Source organism: Bacillus rossius, chromosome 7 (assembly GCF_032445375.1).
Source record: "Bacillus rossius redtenbacheri isolate Brsri chromosome 7, Brsri_v3, whole genome shotgun sequence".
NCBI classification, from domain to species: Eukaryota; Metazoa; Arthropoda; class Insecta; order Phasmatodea; family Bacillidae; genus Bacillus; species Bacillus rossius.
In genome coordinates, this window is record NC_086335.1 from 51418292 (window position 1) to 51432106 (window position 13815).

Here is a 13815-nt window from a genome sequence, read left to right on the forward strand (position 1 = left end):
ACTTATTTTTACCAGTGTATAAAAAATTGTATATGCAGAGTCAAAAAGCAAATAAAAGCGGGACGAAACGTCTCATTGTGACATTTGTTGTCTTGAAAGCCATTTTTATAAACAACAAAATAAGAGACAAGAGTATTTCACGGGACTGATTTACACAGCTTTCATTAGACATTACGTTTTAAAAGGAAGATGGCTCTCTCAAACCAAACATATTATTTTTTGCATGTTTATCGCTTTTAATAAATAATCTTTTTTTTTTTTTTTTTAAAGCTGTAAAGATTTTCTAGATCTCTAAAGTTAAATTTTGTGAAGATCATCCACTTTATTCATGTAAAATATTAACAATTAATTTCAACTAAAAGTTCAGATACAATATTTCTATCCTGAATTACAAATGGTCTTTCGATTCGGTTGGATCCGAGAACGAAAACAGCAAAAGAAATCACATCCCCCCCGTGTGGGACACGAACTATAGCGACCGCAAAGCGCGCTCGCGATGCGGGTTGCCGACCGGTGATCGGCGCAGGGGAACGGCAGTTAATCACTCGCAGGCCGTGTCTGTTGTACAGCGGCGATGACGGCGACACGATAACGCAACATTAATCAGGGCGGGCGTCATCAATGGAGAAGACAAGTGGGTGGAGGGGAGGCGAGTCTTTGCGCATGCACCACGACGTCATCGCTTAGCGCGGGGAATTAGAAACTGCAGTGTCTAAGCATTCATCCGCCGTGCTGCGATAAGAAATTCTTCACCAACGCCAAGGGAAGCGAAGGTAGTTTACAAGCAGCTGGCGACAGACCTTCACCTATGAGAGCCGAGCGCTAGATCAGAACTAATGAACTTGGCTCCATTGAATTGCCCATGTAATAACTATACTCATTAACTCTTCGAACAGATAAAGGAGACATCCTGTATATTAAACTTAACCTATAATCAAGAAGCGGGGTTCCAGGCGTCTATCGTTTCGGGCCTTGACTTGCGGTGGCATTTACCAAAACACGTTAACTATCTTTGGACAGCATGGTCATTAGCAGAGACAAGATAATATAATTTTATTTTAAGCTAAGCCGTTTATAAAACACTGGATTTCAATGTTATTGTCTTAAAATATATGAATTCTGTTTATTTATAAAAATAAAATTTTATTTTTTAATGGTTTTACATAAATATATCACAATAATCTTAAAAATTGAGTGTGAAATTTACTTGATATAATTTTTTTTACTAAATATTTTGTGATAAACGTTTTGACGGCATCTGGATTAATATTAAATTAAAAAGAAAACATGTTTTTGAAAGTTATGCGAACATATGTAGTGTGCCGTTTATAGTTCTGGCACTTGTTAACTAATTGTTAATTAATGTATTTGTTACTTTTAAATAAATGTTGTGTGTATTTTATTTATATTTATTTCTAAATATTCTCGTTACCTATATATTGTTAACGTTTGGTATTATTATATAAAAGGGGAAGGTGGCACAGGGTCCAGGAACCATATTTTTATTTGTCAGCCGCCATCTTGGATTGTGACGTTTCGGCGGCCATCTTGGATTATGTCTCCACCGTTGCACTTTTCGTTACGGTCGCCATATGGCATTCCGATGTCACGGCGTACATATTTGATGACGACAATGACTTTGACCTTGACCTTTGGCCTTGAAGTAGACTTTTGACCTTGACCTTTAAAATAGAACTTGACCTTTGTACTTTACATTAACCTTGACCTTGGGATTTTATCTCGACAATGACCTTTGACCTTGGCAATAACTTTAGACTTTAAACTTGATCTTAACCTTGATATTTGACCTTAGTCGCCATCTTGGAATCGAGTGCCCCAATCCCCGAACGTAACAATTTTCGTTACGGCCGCCGATTATAACGGTAACGTTTTTAAAATTAATAAAACAAATTAACTAGTTCAATTTTATTAAAAATAACTTCCATCACTTTGAAATTCGTCTGCCATATTTAAAATCAGAAATTTTTATCCCATTTTAATGGGGAAGATTTTATAATTTGTCAAATTTGTCAAAAGATAAATGTAAATACGGTACAGACAATTTCGTGTAAGTAATAAGCCATACCAATATCACAGCACAGACGAACACAATGGCCTAACGAGACAGTTAAAAAAAAACAGTGAATACAGACATTGTACAACACAGCGACACAAATTATTGGGACCACACATAACAGTACAGCGAACACAGCAGGCTTCCCAAGATGCACACTGTCAGAACAGTCAGTTATTAATGGCCCAGAAACGCATCGGAACATTCGTGCACTCCAGCGACACGAGTGTATTAACAGCCAATCAGAGCAGGAGGGGGCATCTTCACGCCTCGAGGGAAATTATTCAACTAGCTACTATTGGGATGAGAGAGAGAGAAAAAAATTCCCTGGTGGATTGGGGGGGGGGGGGGGGGAGGGGGTCTTTGTTCGCCGCGAGGCGGAGCTCATATATGTGCGAACACTCTTTTGTCTGTGCGTGCGCGCGTGTGGTGTGTTCCGATGGGGAAGCAAGTGGATTAAATTAACCGTTATCTGCCAGGTTGCCAGCATCCAACTCGCGTTCGTTTCCCCTAATACCCCCCCTCCCTCTTCAACCCCTTCTACAGCATCCCTTAAATCACCCCCGAACCCCTCTCCCCCCCCCCCCACCCCGGCAGGGATTCTACGTCACACATCGCGAGCCATCGAGATACGAGCAAAGGGGCCAGACATCGACCGATCGCTCCGTGCGGGCGCGACAATCGAATAACGAACCCTCTCCGCCCGTCACTTAGCGTCGGACCCGCCCTAACCAGATCACCGATTTTGAAACGCGCGAGCTCTGTTGAATATTCAAAAAATTATGTGGAAAAAAAAAGAATTAAAAAAATTGGCGCGAGTGTTTCATTACTCGCCAGTAATGTGTAACGTCTAAAATAGGAAACAATCGATTTAATGTATTTTTATGTTACAAATACGTTTATAATACTAAACTCATACATGACACTTACGTAGAATTCTTTAAAATAATGCCGAGCGTGATAAATGTACGCAGATTGTGTTGTCAACTACATTTCTGAACGCGAATCACACGTACCCGAACCCGCCGCTAGAATTCGCTACCACAGCAGCTATGTCTACTAAAGAATCATTTCATTTGAAGACCGAAATTTAAAACTATAATATGAAAGGGTTAAGATAAAAGCGAGAAAAAAAACTTTCAAAAATTCCAAACCCTGTCTTGTGGCTTAATTTTCAAAAAGGAATTTTATTAAAATGCTGCCCGTCTGGTTGAAATTCATTAAACAATTATTGCTAAAAAAATCCTTTGGCTTTGTGAACTTCGGTTAGCGCCACCCGTCAAAAATGGCAGCACCGTGGTTACACACTTCCGCTCCAATGAGACTTACATTCCATTCAAAAAATTACTTCTACCAAATGCTGTATAACGAGAGCTAAGATGTTACACATAAAAAACAAAAGAATACTGACTGACACTAGACTGCTGGTTGCTAGTGCGCGTGGCTAACTCTGAAACTTCTGCGCCCAGCCTGTCGCCTGTTTCCCGTGCAGCGTTTAAGGGCGTGTATCCAGTTCAAGGTCATTATTTTACCGTACATTTAAGTACCACGCGGTTAAACTTTCCGACTTTCTAAGTGACTGAACTTTCACAAAATAAATATATATGTATGTATGTATGTATGTATGTATGTATGTATGTATGTATATATATATAGACATCGTAAACTATTTGCATAATTAGTTTTGCAAAGTTGCATCTTTAATTATTTTTTGTGAATATGGATAACACTGGACCTTTTGTGAATATGGATAAAACTGGACTTTTTTTTTTTAGTTTTAAAGTCAATATTTCTGGCTTCTATGAGCTGTGTTTTAAATTATATTTTAAAAAATATATATTTAATTGTACCCAGCTTTTTAAAAACATTAGAATTTTTTTGATTTTATAAGGTTTTATAAAATTCAATAAATTTTCCTGAAATAATTTTAAACCATTACCAGCAGAAACAACCAACATTTAAACATTTATAGTTTATTTTTAGTTCGAGCCTTCCAAATGTATACAAGTTAAACTATGTGGAATGTAAAAATGAAATAAATACCTGGAACGAGACAAACGCCTTCAATGGTACTTCGCCATGATCGCGCATCCGTTCAGCCAATAGAGCGGTGCCCTTATGCGCGGGAAATTCAAATTTTCGCTATACTGTTTGCGGATGTAACTTTTCAGGATTGCGTTTCCGGGCATATGTTCCTTTAAAAATATTTGCTTGTTTTGACTTTACCTGCCACGCATTCGATTTATGCTTTGCCATTTCCGAACACTGTGTACATAGTTGTGCATGTGTAGGTATATTGTTACAAATAGCTATTTGTAATATATTTGATATTATTCATGGAAAGCGTTTTGTTTAGGTAGAGATCATTAAAGAGTAAACAAGCTAGTATTAATAGTTTTACATAAAAATTTGTTGTCTGTAAAGTCGGTTTACGGACGATAGTTTAACGTGACAACGTCATAACCAAACATTGATCAAATGATTGATCCAGAAGAAAATGAAATATCCAATTCGGCCTGTGACTGAGCCGTAATAGGTTTTTGCAACCAAACCATTTAGGCGTTAAAAATATGTTATTCTTTGAGGAAGTAATTTTTTTTTAATTTTTATATCTTTTGAATAAAATTGAATCATTTTTATTAAATTATTTCTATTTTGTATGGATACAAAGTAGGAGTGAAATGAAATCTACAATTTAATTAATAAATTTACATTTATTTGCACTCATTAATTCAAATATGTTTATTACTTTTGTAGTGTCGCGCGCGCCATATTTATTTTTACAAGTACAAAAATGGGAGGTATCGCGGCGGCGTGGTTTTGATCCGTCAACCTTTGAATTAGTAGTCAGCGATGCTGACCGTACGGCCACGAGGCCACGAGGCCATATAGGGAATAATAGTTTCAGATGTTGTATATATATTTACAAAAATTTTGTTTTGTGTTGTGGAAGTTTTAAAAACGTATGTAGTCCGCCATGTTTATTTCTCCTAGTGGTAGGCGGGAAATTTAAAATATATTGTCGGCTGCTAGTATGCCGCCATGTTTATGCTAACTTCAAGATCGTCGAAAATGTTTTACGCTTTTTCGCAATTACACATTTAACGACGAAGTTTGTTCGTCGTGAAATTAAACGTAGCATTTAATAAAAATACCCTTGCAGTTAATAAAAAAGTATTAGTAAGTTTAAGAAAGAATTTCGGCTTTAATCTCCAACCCAGACGCTCGTAGTGCGTTTGGGCCGAAATTAAAATTCGTCGATAATATTTTACGTTTTTATGTCTTCCAGTGCTCAAAATGATATGCAATTCTGGCCCCGGGCACGAAATTTTATTTATAATTCATTAATAATAACGCCCCTCCGATAAACAAAGGAAAATATGTATTAACGAGTGCCTGGTTTCCGCGGAAGACAATGAGCGTAACGGGACACATAGTAGTGGGACAATGTGCGTAACGGGACACTTTTTCGTACGTGCATCCGGCGTTCATCGATTTATTAGACATTGTCACGTCAAAAATGGTTTAATAAATACAACTATCACAACTAAACCTTTTTTCATTAATGAGTTATAAGTCTAAAGAGTGAGGGTAGGAAAAACGACATTAATTACTTTATACATATTTCCTGTCTGAACAACGCTTAACCTCTATGGTTGGAGCTAAGAATTTATGAAGACATAAAAATATATATTTCGTCATTAAAAATAGTGTATTTCGTATTTATTGGTAATAAAGATTAAATACGTGTAAAAATAAGTACACCTGAAAAAAAAATGCAGGGAATGTATCAACATCGCTCTCTACGCTGCTGGTTGAACAAGGAGAAACGCGAGCGTGCTGAGAGAAAATATAAAATTCAAGGCATTCACAGCTTACTGCATATGATACACATAGTACTATTTTTTTTAATAAGCGCACGCGCACACTCTCTGTTTTATTATTTTGTTCATCTCTCTCTCTCTCTCCGTTCTTTCTTTCTTTTTTGGGGCGGGGGGGGGGGGGACTAATATCTCACAAAGAGGAGAACGTAAACGAGCTCTGCGACGCATATAGCATAGTGTTCTCTTCATATCTCTTTGGCCAAATACCTATTATTGTCATTTTCGCTTCAGAAATGTTTCACAACAATGTTTCACGAAAAATTTGCATTGAAATTCGGCCTTGAAATTTTACTCTCATCGCACCCGAAATAAGTTTCACTTTAAAAAAAAATAGCTCGTGAAGCCCCACACTATAGTCTGCGTGATGTATCTCGTCTCAAATTTGACAGTGTTCAAAAGAAATTCAAAAATATAACCACTGTTTTTATGTCAAGTTGTCAGCGTTCGTAAACTGAATATGGGTTTCAGTTTTGAGGGCTGTCGGATTCGGGACGCAGGTCACGTAACACAGAGACTTGAAATAGAGCCCAGTGAGACCCCGTTGCCAACTTTGGCTTGCTGTTCCCGCAGGCGTGCACTTCGACACGAGCAGCAACTCGCTGCTGAACGAGATCACGACGGCCATCAAGGTGTACGCCTACGGCGTGGAGGACTTCGTGTCGGACCCCAGGAACGCCAACCTCACCTTGAACACGCAGCTGTCGTGCGAGGGCAACGGCGACTCGCGCTGGAAGACCGGGGACCGCTTCTTCAAGTTAGTTCAGTTGGCAGCATGCATCTCTGTTAACCCCCCCCCCCCCCCCCTATCATCTCCTCAAACCCCGCAGTCTTCCCAAGTGCGAGGCACGAGGCAGAATACGTGTGAGAAACACGCCTGAGGCAGAATACGTGTGAGAAACACGCCTGAGGCAGAATACGTGTAAGAAACACGTCTGACGCCACTTTGGCAACTAAGGGCAGTTACAGCTGAGGCAAGAATCCCTCCTACGTGTGCTTTGTTGGTCTAAAAAAAAAAAAATTAAAATAAAATAAACTTTTTTTTCCTTTCAAAGTGTTCTTGCCAAAATAATAATGAACTCTTAATCTTAAGTATGAGTTTAACTCTTAAATAACTTTTTTGAACAATAATACATACTTGGACTGAACTCCATTGCTGGTTTATACTGTATGTCACAGCGTACATAAATATGAATAATAAACAAATACAGAAAACAAGATATTAGAAGCACATATAAATTAATGAAAGAAAGCAGGAAAAAATGTAACAGCAGGCGAACACATTGATTGGGCTTACAACGACGAGACAGTTGCAATAAGAAGAGTAAATATAGAAAAAAGACATGTTGACTATACAGCAAAAATAATACAAACCAAACGATGATATTAAACAGAAAATCTGGATAACACAATGACAGTAGGCCTAATGTGTTCGTCTATGCTGCCATTGTTGTGTTGTCCAGAATATCCGTTTAGTATCATCGTTGGCTTCACTTGTTTGTCGATGTGTTGTCCAAGGACTCTTTTTTTCTACTTTTGCTGTTCTTGTTGCAACAGTCTCTTCGTTGTCCACTCATTGTGTTCGTCTGTCCTGTGATGTTTTTCCAAATCCTTCCACGGAATCACCTGTCTGTCAATGCATTTAACTCTTGTCATTTATTGATCTTAGCTTGTTTTCTGTGTGTTTGTGCGCTGAACACTTTGCGCGTTTTTGACGATTTTTTGTTGTTGACATATAGTGTAAACCAGCAATAGGTATGTCCAAAAATATATTACAAATTATCCTCCTCATTTCAAGAATCATTTATATCACACAAAAACATTCTGTATAAACCTTGAAACATATTGATTGACAAAACTAAAAAATATATATAACATAGTGTAGCGTAGTTGATTGAAGGCCGAGATTTAATTACCCAGGGGTTCTGGGTTCTTGTCCCAGATAACGTAGCATGAGTGGAAATTTTTGGCCGTTATCAATTCTTGTCGAAGTCAATAAAAACTGTCAGATAAAGAACAAATGAATTACAAACTATCGTGGCCTTTGAGGTTGAGCTACATTGAAGTGGTTGATTGTACGGATGTACTGCATTGCCCTGAAGATGCCTGCTGCAATACAGAGCAAAAAGTCGGTGAAAATACTTTGTTAGCTCTACGTAACTAATCATGAACACTGTTTTTATATTATGCTACTTGATTACTAATGTAATATTTTTTGCCACCTGTTCTAAGCAGTTAACTTAAAAATTAATTTTTTTGGCCAACAAAAATATTTTATCAATTTACAAAAAAATAATTAAGTAGTGTCTACGATATAAGACAAGCGAAGTTTCGTCATCATTAATTTTTTTTTCAATTCAACATTATTTTGGCGTCTCCTGAAACATATTTGGCAGGATGAAAATTTTGTAAATATTTTTTCATTGAAATAAGGATTCTTTTTTTTTTTTTGTTGTTGTATATTTTACTGTTTCATCTATTGAAGTGTTTAATTTAACCATTTTCTCGCTACTGAGTACATTTTAATCTGTATGTTAGATATGTTCCAAGAAATTGCTTTTTTGGACTGAATTGTACATACTTAATAGAACAAAACCTCAGTATATCATTGACTAGCGAATGAATTTTAATTTATTAATTTTTGTCGAAATGTAACTTATTTTGTTCAGCAAAAAGTTAAAACTTATTTGGAAAAATAACTCCTTAGAGTGATTTTTTTTAACTGAGTTATGTGACGAAATATTTAATTCAAGAAATATGTCCGTTGAATCTCAAAACTGCTTTCAAATAAACTTGATATCTTGATAATTGGTATCCCACCAGAAGCACTGCTACTGGGAGGGGCGAGAGACAGCCCTTCGGGCTTTCTTGGTGACAGGTATGGGTCGGCCTTCCCCTGACGGGTCACCAAAAGAAAGGGGGTGGGATGGAACGTTAAGAGGAAGTTTGCGAAGGGTGCATCGGAACGCGAGAGAGGGACTGTTATTGCTTCCCGTCTTCCCTCTTGCCTCGAGGGGCCAGGGAAGTCTTAGGCGTCGTACCGTTATTGCTCTCTGGTCATCCAATTCTCCCCCATCCCCTCCCCTCCAACCCCACCATCATCCCTTAACACCCCCACCCCTTCCGCCGTCTCCTGACGCCCCAGGGTTCATCGTCGCTCTTCGCGACCCGACGTCGAAGGGGTGGGAAAGCTTGAAATTTAATTCTCGCACCTGAGATGCCGACGTGCGATGCCTCTGATCTTCCAAGTCAGGGACGCCTTTGTTCTCTTCCGCTCGTTCGAGGAAGAAGGAAAATAAAAAAAAGGCTGCCGTAGAAGTGATGGGCTGTGAAGCCTGGTTATGTCCAAGTTTATACGCTTGAGATAATGAAACTAGGTTTCTGTACTACTACACGAGTCTATATGGGCCAATATAAAATTTAAAAAAAGTATATATGAAAACTTTTGGACGTTTTAGAGTAACAAGTCTTAGACCTCAATTTAAAAAATCTGAATGAAAAACCTGTCTGCCTTTTTTTTACGCTACATAACTATCCAAAAAATTTATTGTACATAATGAGATTTGGAATGTGTACACGGTAGTATATCTTTATTCAGTCTTAACATGTTTTCGAAACCACAAAACGTATAAACGAGAAAAAAAAAAACACGCATTAATTTCTGTAGCTTGTTTTCGGATAGACTGACAGCATTTTACTTCGGCATATGATTTCATAGCCCTAAACCACCCCAGTTTGTCATAGGAGAGTTATGATAGAAACAACATTTTCACAGGATTGAGATATATTTCATAAGAAAAAAGTCAGTGTCTTTTGTTTAGTTGAAGGCATTTTTTTAAATTCATCGACAACTTTTCTAATATTAAATTTTTAATGCCACATAACTCCGTTAAAAAGTCACTTGAAGAAGGAATTAATGAATAAGTTTTCATCTTATTTATCCGTAAGTAATCACCTTCTGGCGTTTAAGGCATTGTTTAAAAACATTATGTATGTTATGAAGAACAGAACTTGCAACAATACAAAATACTAACCCTTTGTTTGACGAAATACTTGAAAGAATAACTCTGAAACAAGAAAATAGCACAGTGTCCAGTGAACTCACACGAATTACTCACAAATTTTTATTTACGGACATTTTGAACGAAGAATTCACCTCAAATAAACTAAAAGTTCTTCTTCATTTAATATGACTGGATCTTCATAGAGACTACGGCATATTTTAGCTTCCGAATTCTGTATTTTTCTCGTATAAACATGTTAAACACACTTTTGGCAGGTGTATTTTCGCATGGGTCTTAGTGTACGAAGATTATTCTTGTGGGTTGGTGTTCAAAGTGAGTGAACCTTTGGACTCGTAAATTTACGAAGATCTCTGGATGATTCGAAACCAGATTTCTGCCTAGATCCAAGGTGAAAAATTTTGAACGGTGTGGCCATGTGCTTGCGAGGAAGAGCCGCAACACGAGGTCGCCATGTCCCGGCAGGTACCTGCGCAACGTCAGCGTGGAAGGGGAGCACGGGAAACCCAACATCGAGTTCACCGCCGACGGGGTGCTCAAGGCGGCCGAGCTGAAGATCATGAACCTGAGGCCCGGGGTCAGCAAGCAGCTCGTGTGGGAGGAGGTGAGTGCGTCTGCCTCCCGTTCTCCCGTCACTACTGCACAGAGAAGAAAAAGGTTTGTTGGATTCAAACAAATATCTGTTGATATATGGCGAAACAAATATTTACTCGGTGGAACAAAAATATTTTGTTAGTTTAACCAAACTCGGTAAGTAACCAATAACAACACATATTCTTAAATGCTTTCCGTAAACAGATACCACTTGGATATCTTGAGCAGTTTTCAAAACACGTGTTTTTTTTTTTTTTCAAGCTCAGCACACCGTACGCGTGCCCAGGTAACCAAATATACATTTCAGTTGACAAAATCATTTTGTTGGGTCAACAGAATCTTTCCTACTACAAAATATTTGTTTGAATTAACAAAATATATATTTTTTTTGCCATATATAAACAAATATTTTGTTGAGGCAAACCAACCTTTCTCTCAATGTGTGGATTTAGAATATGAGGGGCGCTGTGGAGAGACGAATGGACTCGATGCCCCACTCTGAGCATTTGAAGTAGCGATATCTCCTTATAGCCAGTGGATTCAACCCCTTCCAAGGCTTCCTTCCAGGAGACTCCTACGTTATGTTAAGTTGAAGTGAATGTGTTATATGCCCATCACCGCTATTAAAGAGAATATTTAATCCTAACAGGGTTTGGTTCCAACTCCTCAAAATATGACATGGTGACCTTAATGGATTGAACTTTATTGTCTATTAAAGGCCAGTGTATATAGGCACTATGCCCAATACTGAGATTTGAAAAAGTGATACCTCTTTCTAGCCACTGGATTCAACTTCTCGAAGACCTCCATTCCTGGTGATCCCCATGGAATATAACCCTAAGTTATGGTGAAAGCGAATGAATTTATTGCATGTGCCCATGAATGCTATAGGAAGGAGCAATTTCTCTTTCTGGATATTGCATTATACACATAAAAGCCTATAATCCCTGGTGACCTTTATTGATGAACTCTGGGGTATGTAAAAGCAAATGGCTAAGGATCTTTACCCAAACACTGCGATTTGAAAAGATCAAAACAACTAAACAACTAAATTAATAAAAATTAATATCTTATGTTAAAGATGTTTTTTTTTTTTTCACAAGTAACTTACTTTACCATTCAGTGCACGCGGTCAGGATACTGTGTGGTGGGCGGAATGTACGAAAAATTTAAATTTTGAGTTGGAGAAATAAATCTTTATCAAAACTATGCTGCAACCTTTATTTTACTAGCTTTACCACCACGTAGTTCTTATGAAAGCAATCAAAGTTCAGACAATCAGTTAACTCTTCATATTGGTAGAAGAGGAAAGAGGAGTAGGATGAGCACTCATTCTAAGTTTATAATTATACTAAATAACATTAAAATTCACGACATCGATAAAACACCACATTGAGATGACTCGATGAATGTAAAGGCGAACTTATAATATGTCCTTATTACGTAAGTTAAGGTTGTCTGGGAAAGTTCGGATTATTCCATTTCCGCTTCTCTCTCTTGATTCTAGGGCGATAATGTAACGTAAAAAAAAGATAAAATTTACATAAAATATAAATTCTATGGTTGATTCATTTCGGTAATTTAGAGACCTCTCGTTCACAAAACGGAAGCTTTCAATAATTTACGTCATAGCGACGTCACGGAAAAAATGAATGAATTATAAGGAATCTGTCGGGAATTGATGAGTAGACACCCGGAAAGTGTACGCGTTAAAAGACCTGTAGACTATATTTGATGGTGTTGTAACTGTCTACAACATTAAACATTCGTTTAATGTGCAATGATTTAAAATATTGTCACTGACATGCGCTATTTATGGTTTACATTGGAGTCAAAGGAATACCTAAATAATGGACAATAAAAATAAATACATATACACGTAAATAATATATAAAATAATTAAAATAATTAAATAAATTATTATTTGAAAAAGGGAAAAAATGTATTTATTTCTTTGTACCCAGATATGCATGCAATAACTTGTATCGTAGCCAATAATGTTGCAGTGTAGTTTGTGGGCGGCGGTATTACAGAGTTAACATCACTCGCTCTACAGTATGGTGATTCTGGATTCGATATCAGCTGATGAAACTAGATACACGCTTAGAGAGGACAGATAATTTCAGGAGGGGTATTTTCTTGGGCTGTCTAGTCGTGGGCATTTGTCATCAACTGATTAGGGCTTCTTCTCGGCGTATTTATATATTATCTTTGTTAAACAACAACCAACGCAAACCAGCAGTAGTTTATTTCAGTGAAATATATTTAAACCAAATGAAGGCAAAAAAATACAAGACTTTCTTTAAATTACTCGCAAAATTTCGTGTGTCTATAAAATGTGACGTTACCTATCAATTACGTCAATATTATATCAAGCAATGGGCCAATTAAATACTCAAATCCTCAGATACAATCAAATTCTTAGTATTCTGAGGATTCTATAACCGTGGAAAAATATTCGAAGGAAAAAATTAGAGCATATGTAATAAAAAAAATTCAACACTGACAACCTCGTAAGTTTAAAAATCCAAACTTTTTCACCAAACCTTTCATGTTAGTATTCCAAAAATATTGTACTTTTAAAATGTTTCGTATAAATGAAATACAATATATTTTATTGATTCTGGAAACTTTGTTTCTGAATAACAACTTTAAAGGATTGGATGTTTCATCACTATAGTTAAAATTTTTAGTTTTTTTGTATATTATTTTATTTTTGATCCTTAAGATCGAGATTCATTTTGCGAGGGGTATACTTGAGGTACTCTTCGGGATTCAAATTCGAGATTTGGACTCGAGAAAATTATGATTTGACACATTAACAATGTTATCGAAACAAGGGAGCTGGTAGTATTCCCACCACGCAAACCACCAGGCCTCCACGGTCGAGCAGAGACCCCCGACGACGACAAACCACAGAACAGAAGCGCGCTGGGCGGCGCGCGAGTGAAACTGTGCCGCGGTGGTCTGTTTGTGATTCGAGCGCTGCGCTTCCTCGCTAATTGGCTATCCGGGTTCTCTCCGCGAGGGACTCCCGTGTTCTGTTAGCTCTTCGCGCCCCTCACCCCTCCCGCAACTCCCCCTGACCCACAAGGGGTTTCGACATCCATCCTGCTCGACTCCAATCACCAATTTGTACGGTTTTGGAAATTTTAAATCACATTCTCGTCCCCTGGTTTGGATTCAATCTTTAAAAGCACACGTTAAATTCCATGGCTAGCAATTATTCTACTAAAAAAAAACC

The 13815-nt window shown here is 37.6% G+C and overlaps 1 protein-coding gene across 1 annotated transcript in view; it reads left to right on the forward strand.

Moving 5' to 3' along the window:
* Positions 1-13815, forward strand: part of LOC134534003 (glutamate receptor ionotropic, NMDA 2B) — a 159723-nt gene that overhangs the window by 70815 nt on the left and 75093 nt on the right. Inside the window, exons 5-6 of the mRNA XM_063371892.1 lie at positions 6529-6712; positions 10443-10581. Coding sequence (XP_063227962.1) covers positions 6529-6712; positions 10443-10581 — 323 coding nt within the window. The remainder of the gene's footprint in view (positions 1-6528; positions 6713-10442; positions 10582-13815) is intronic.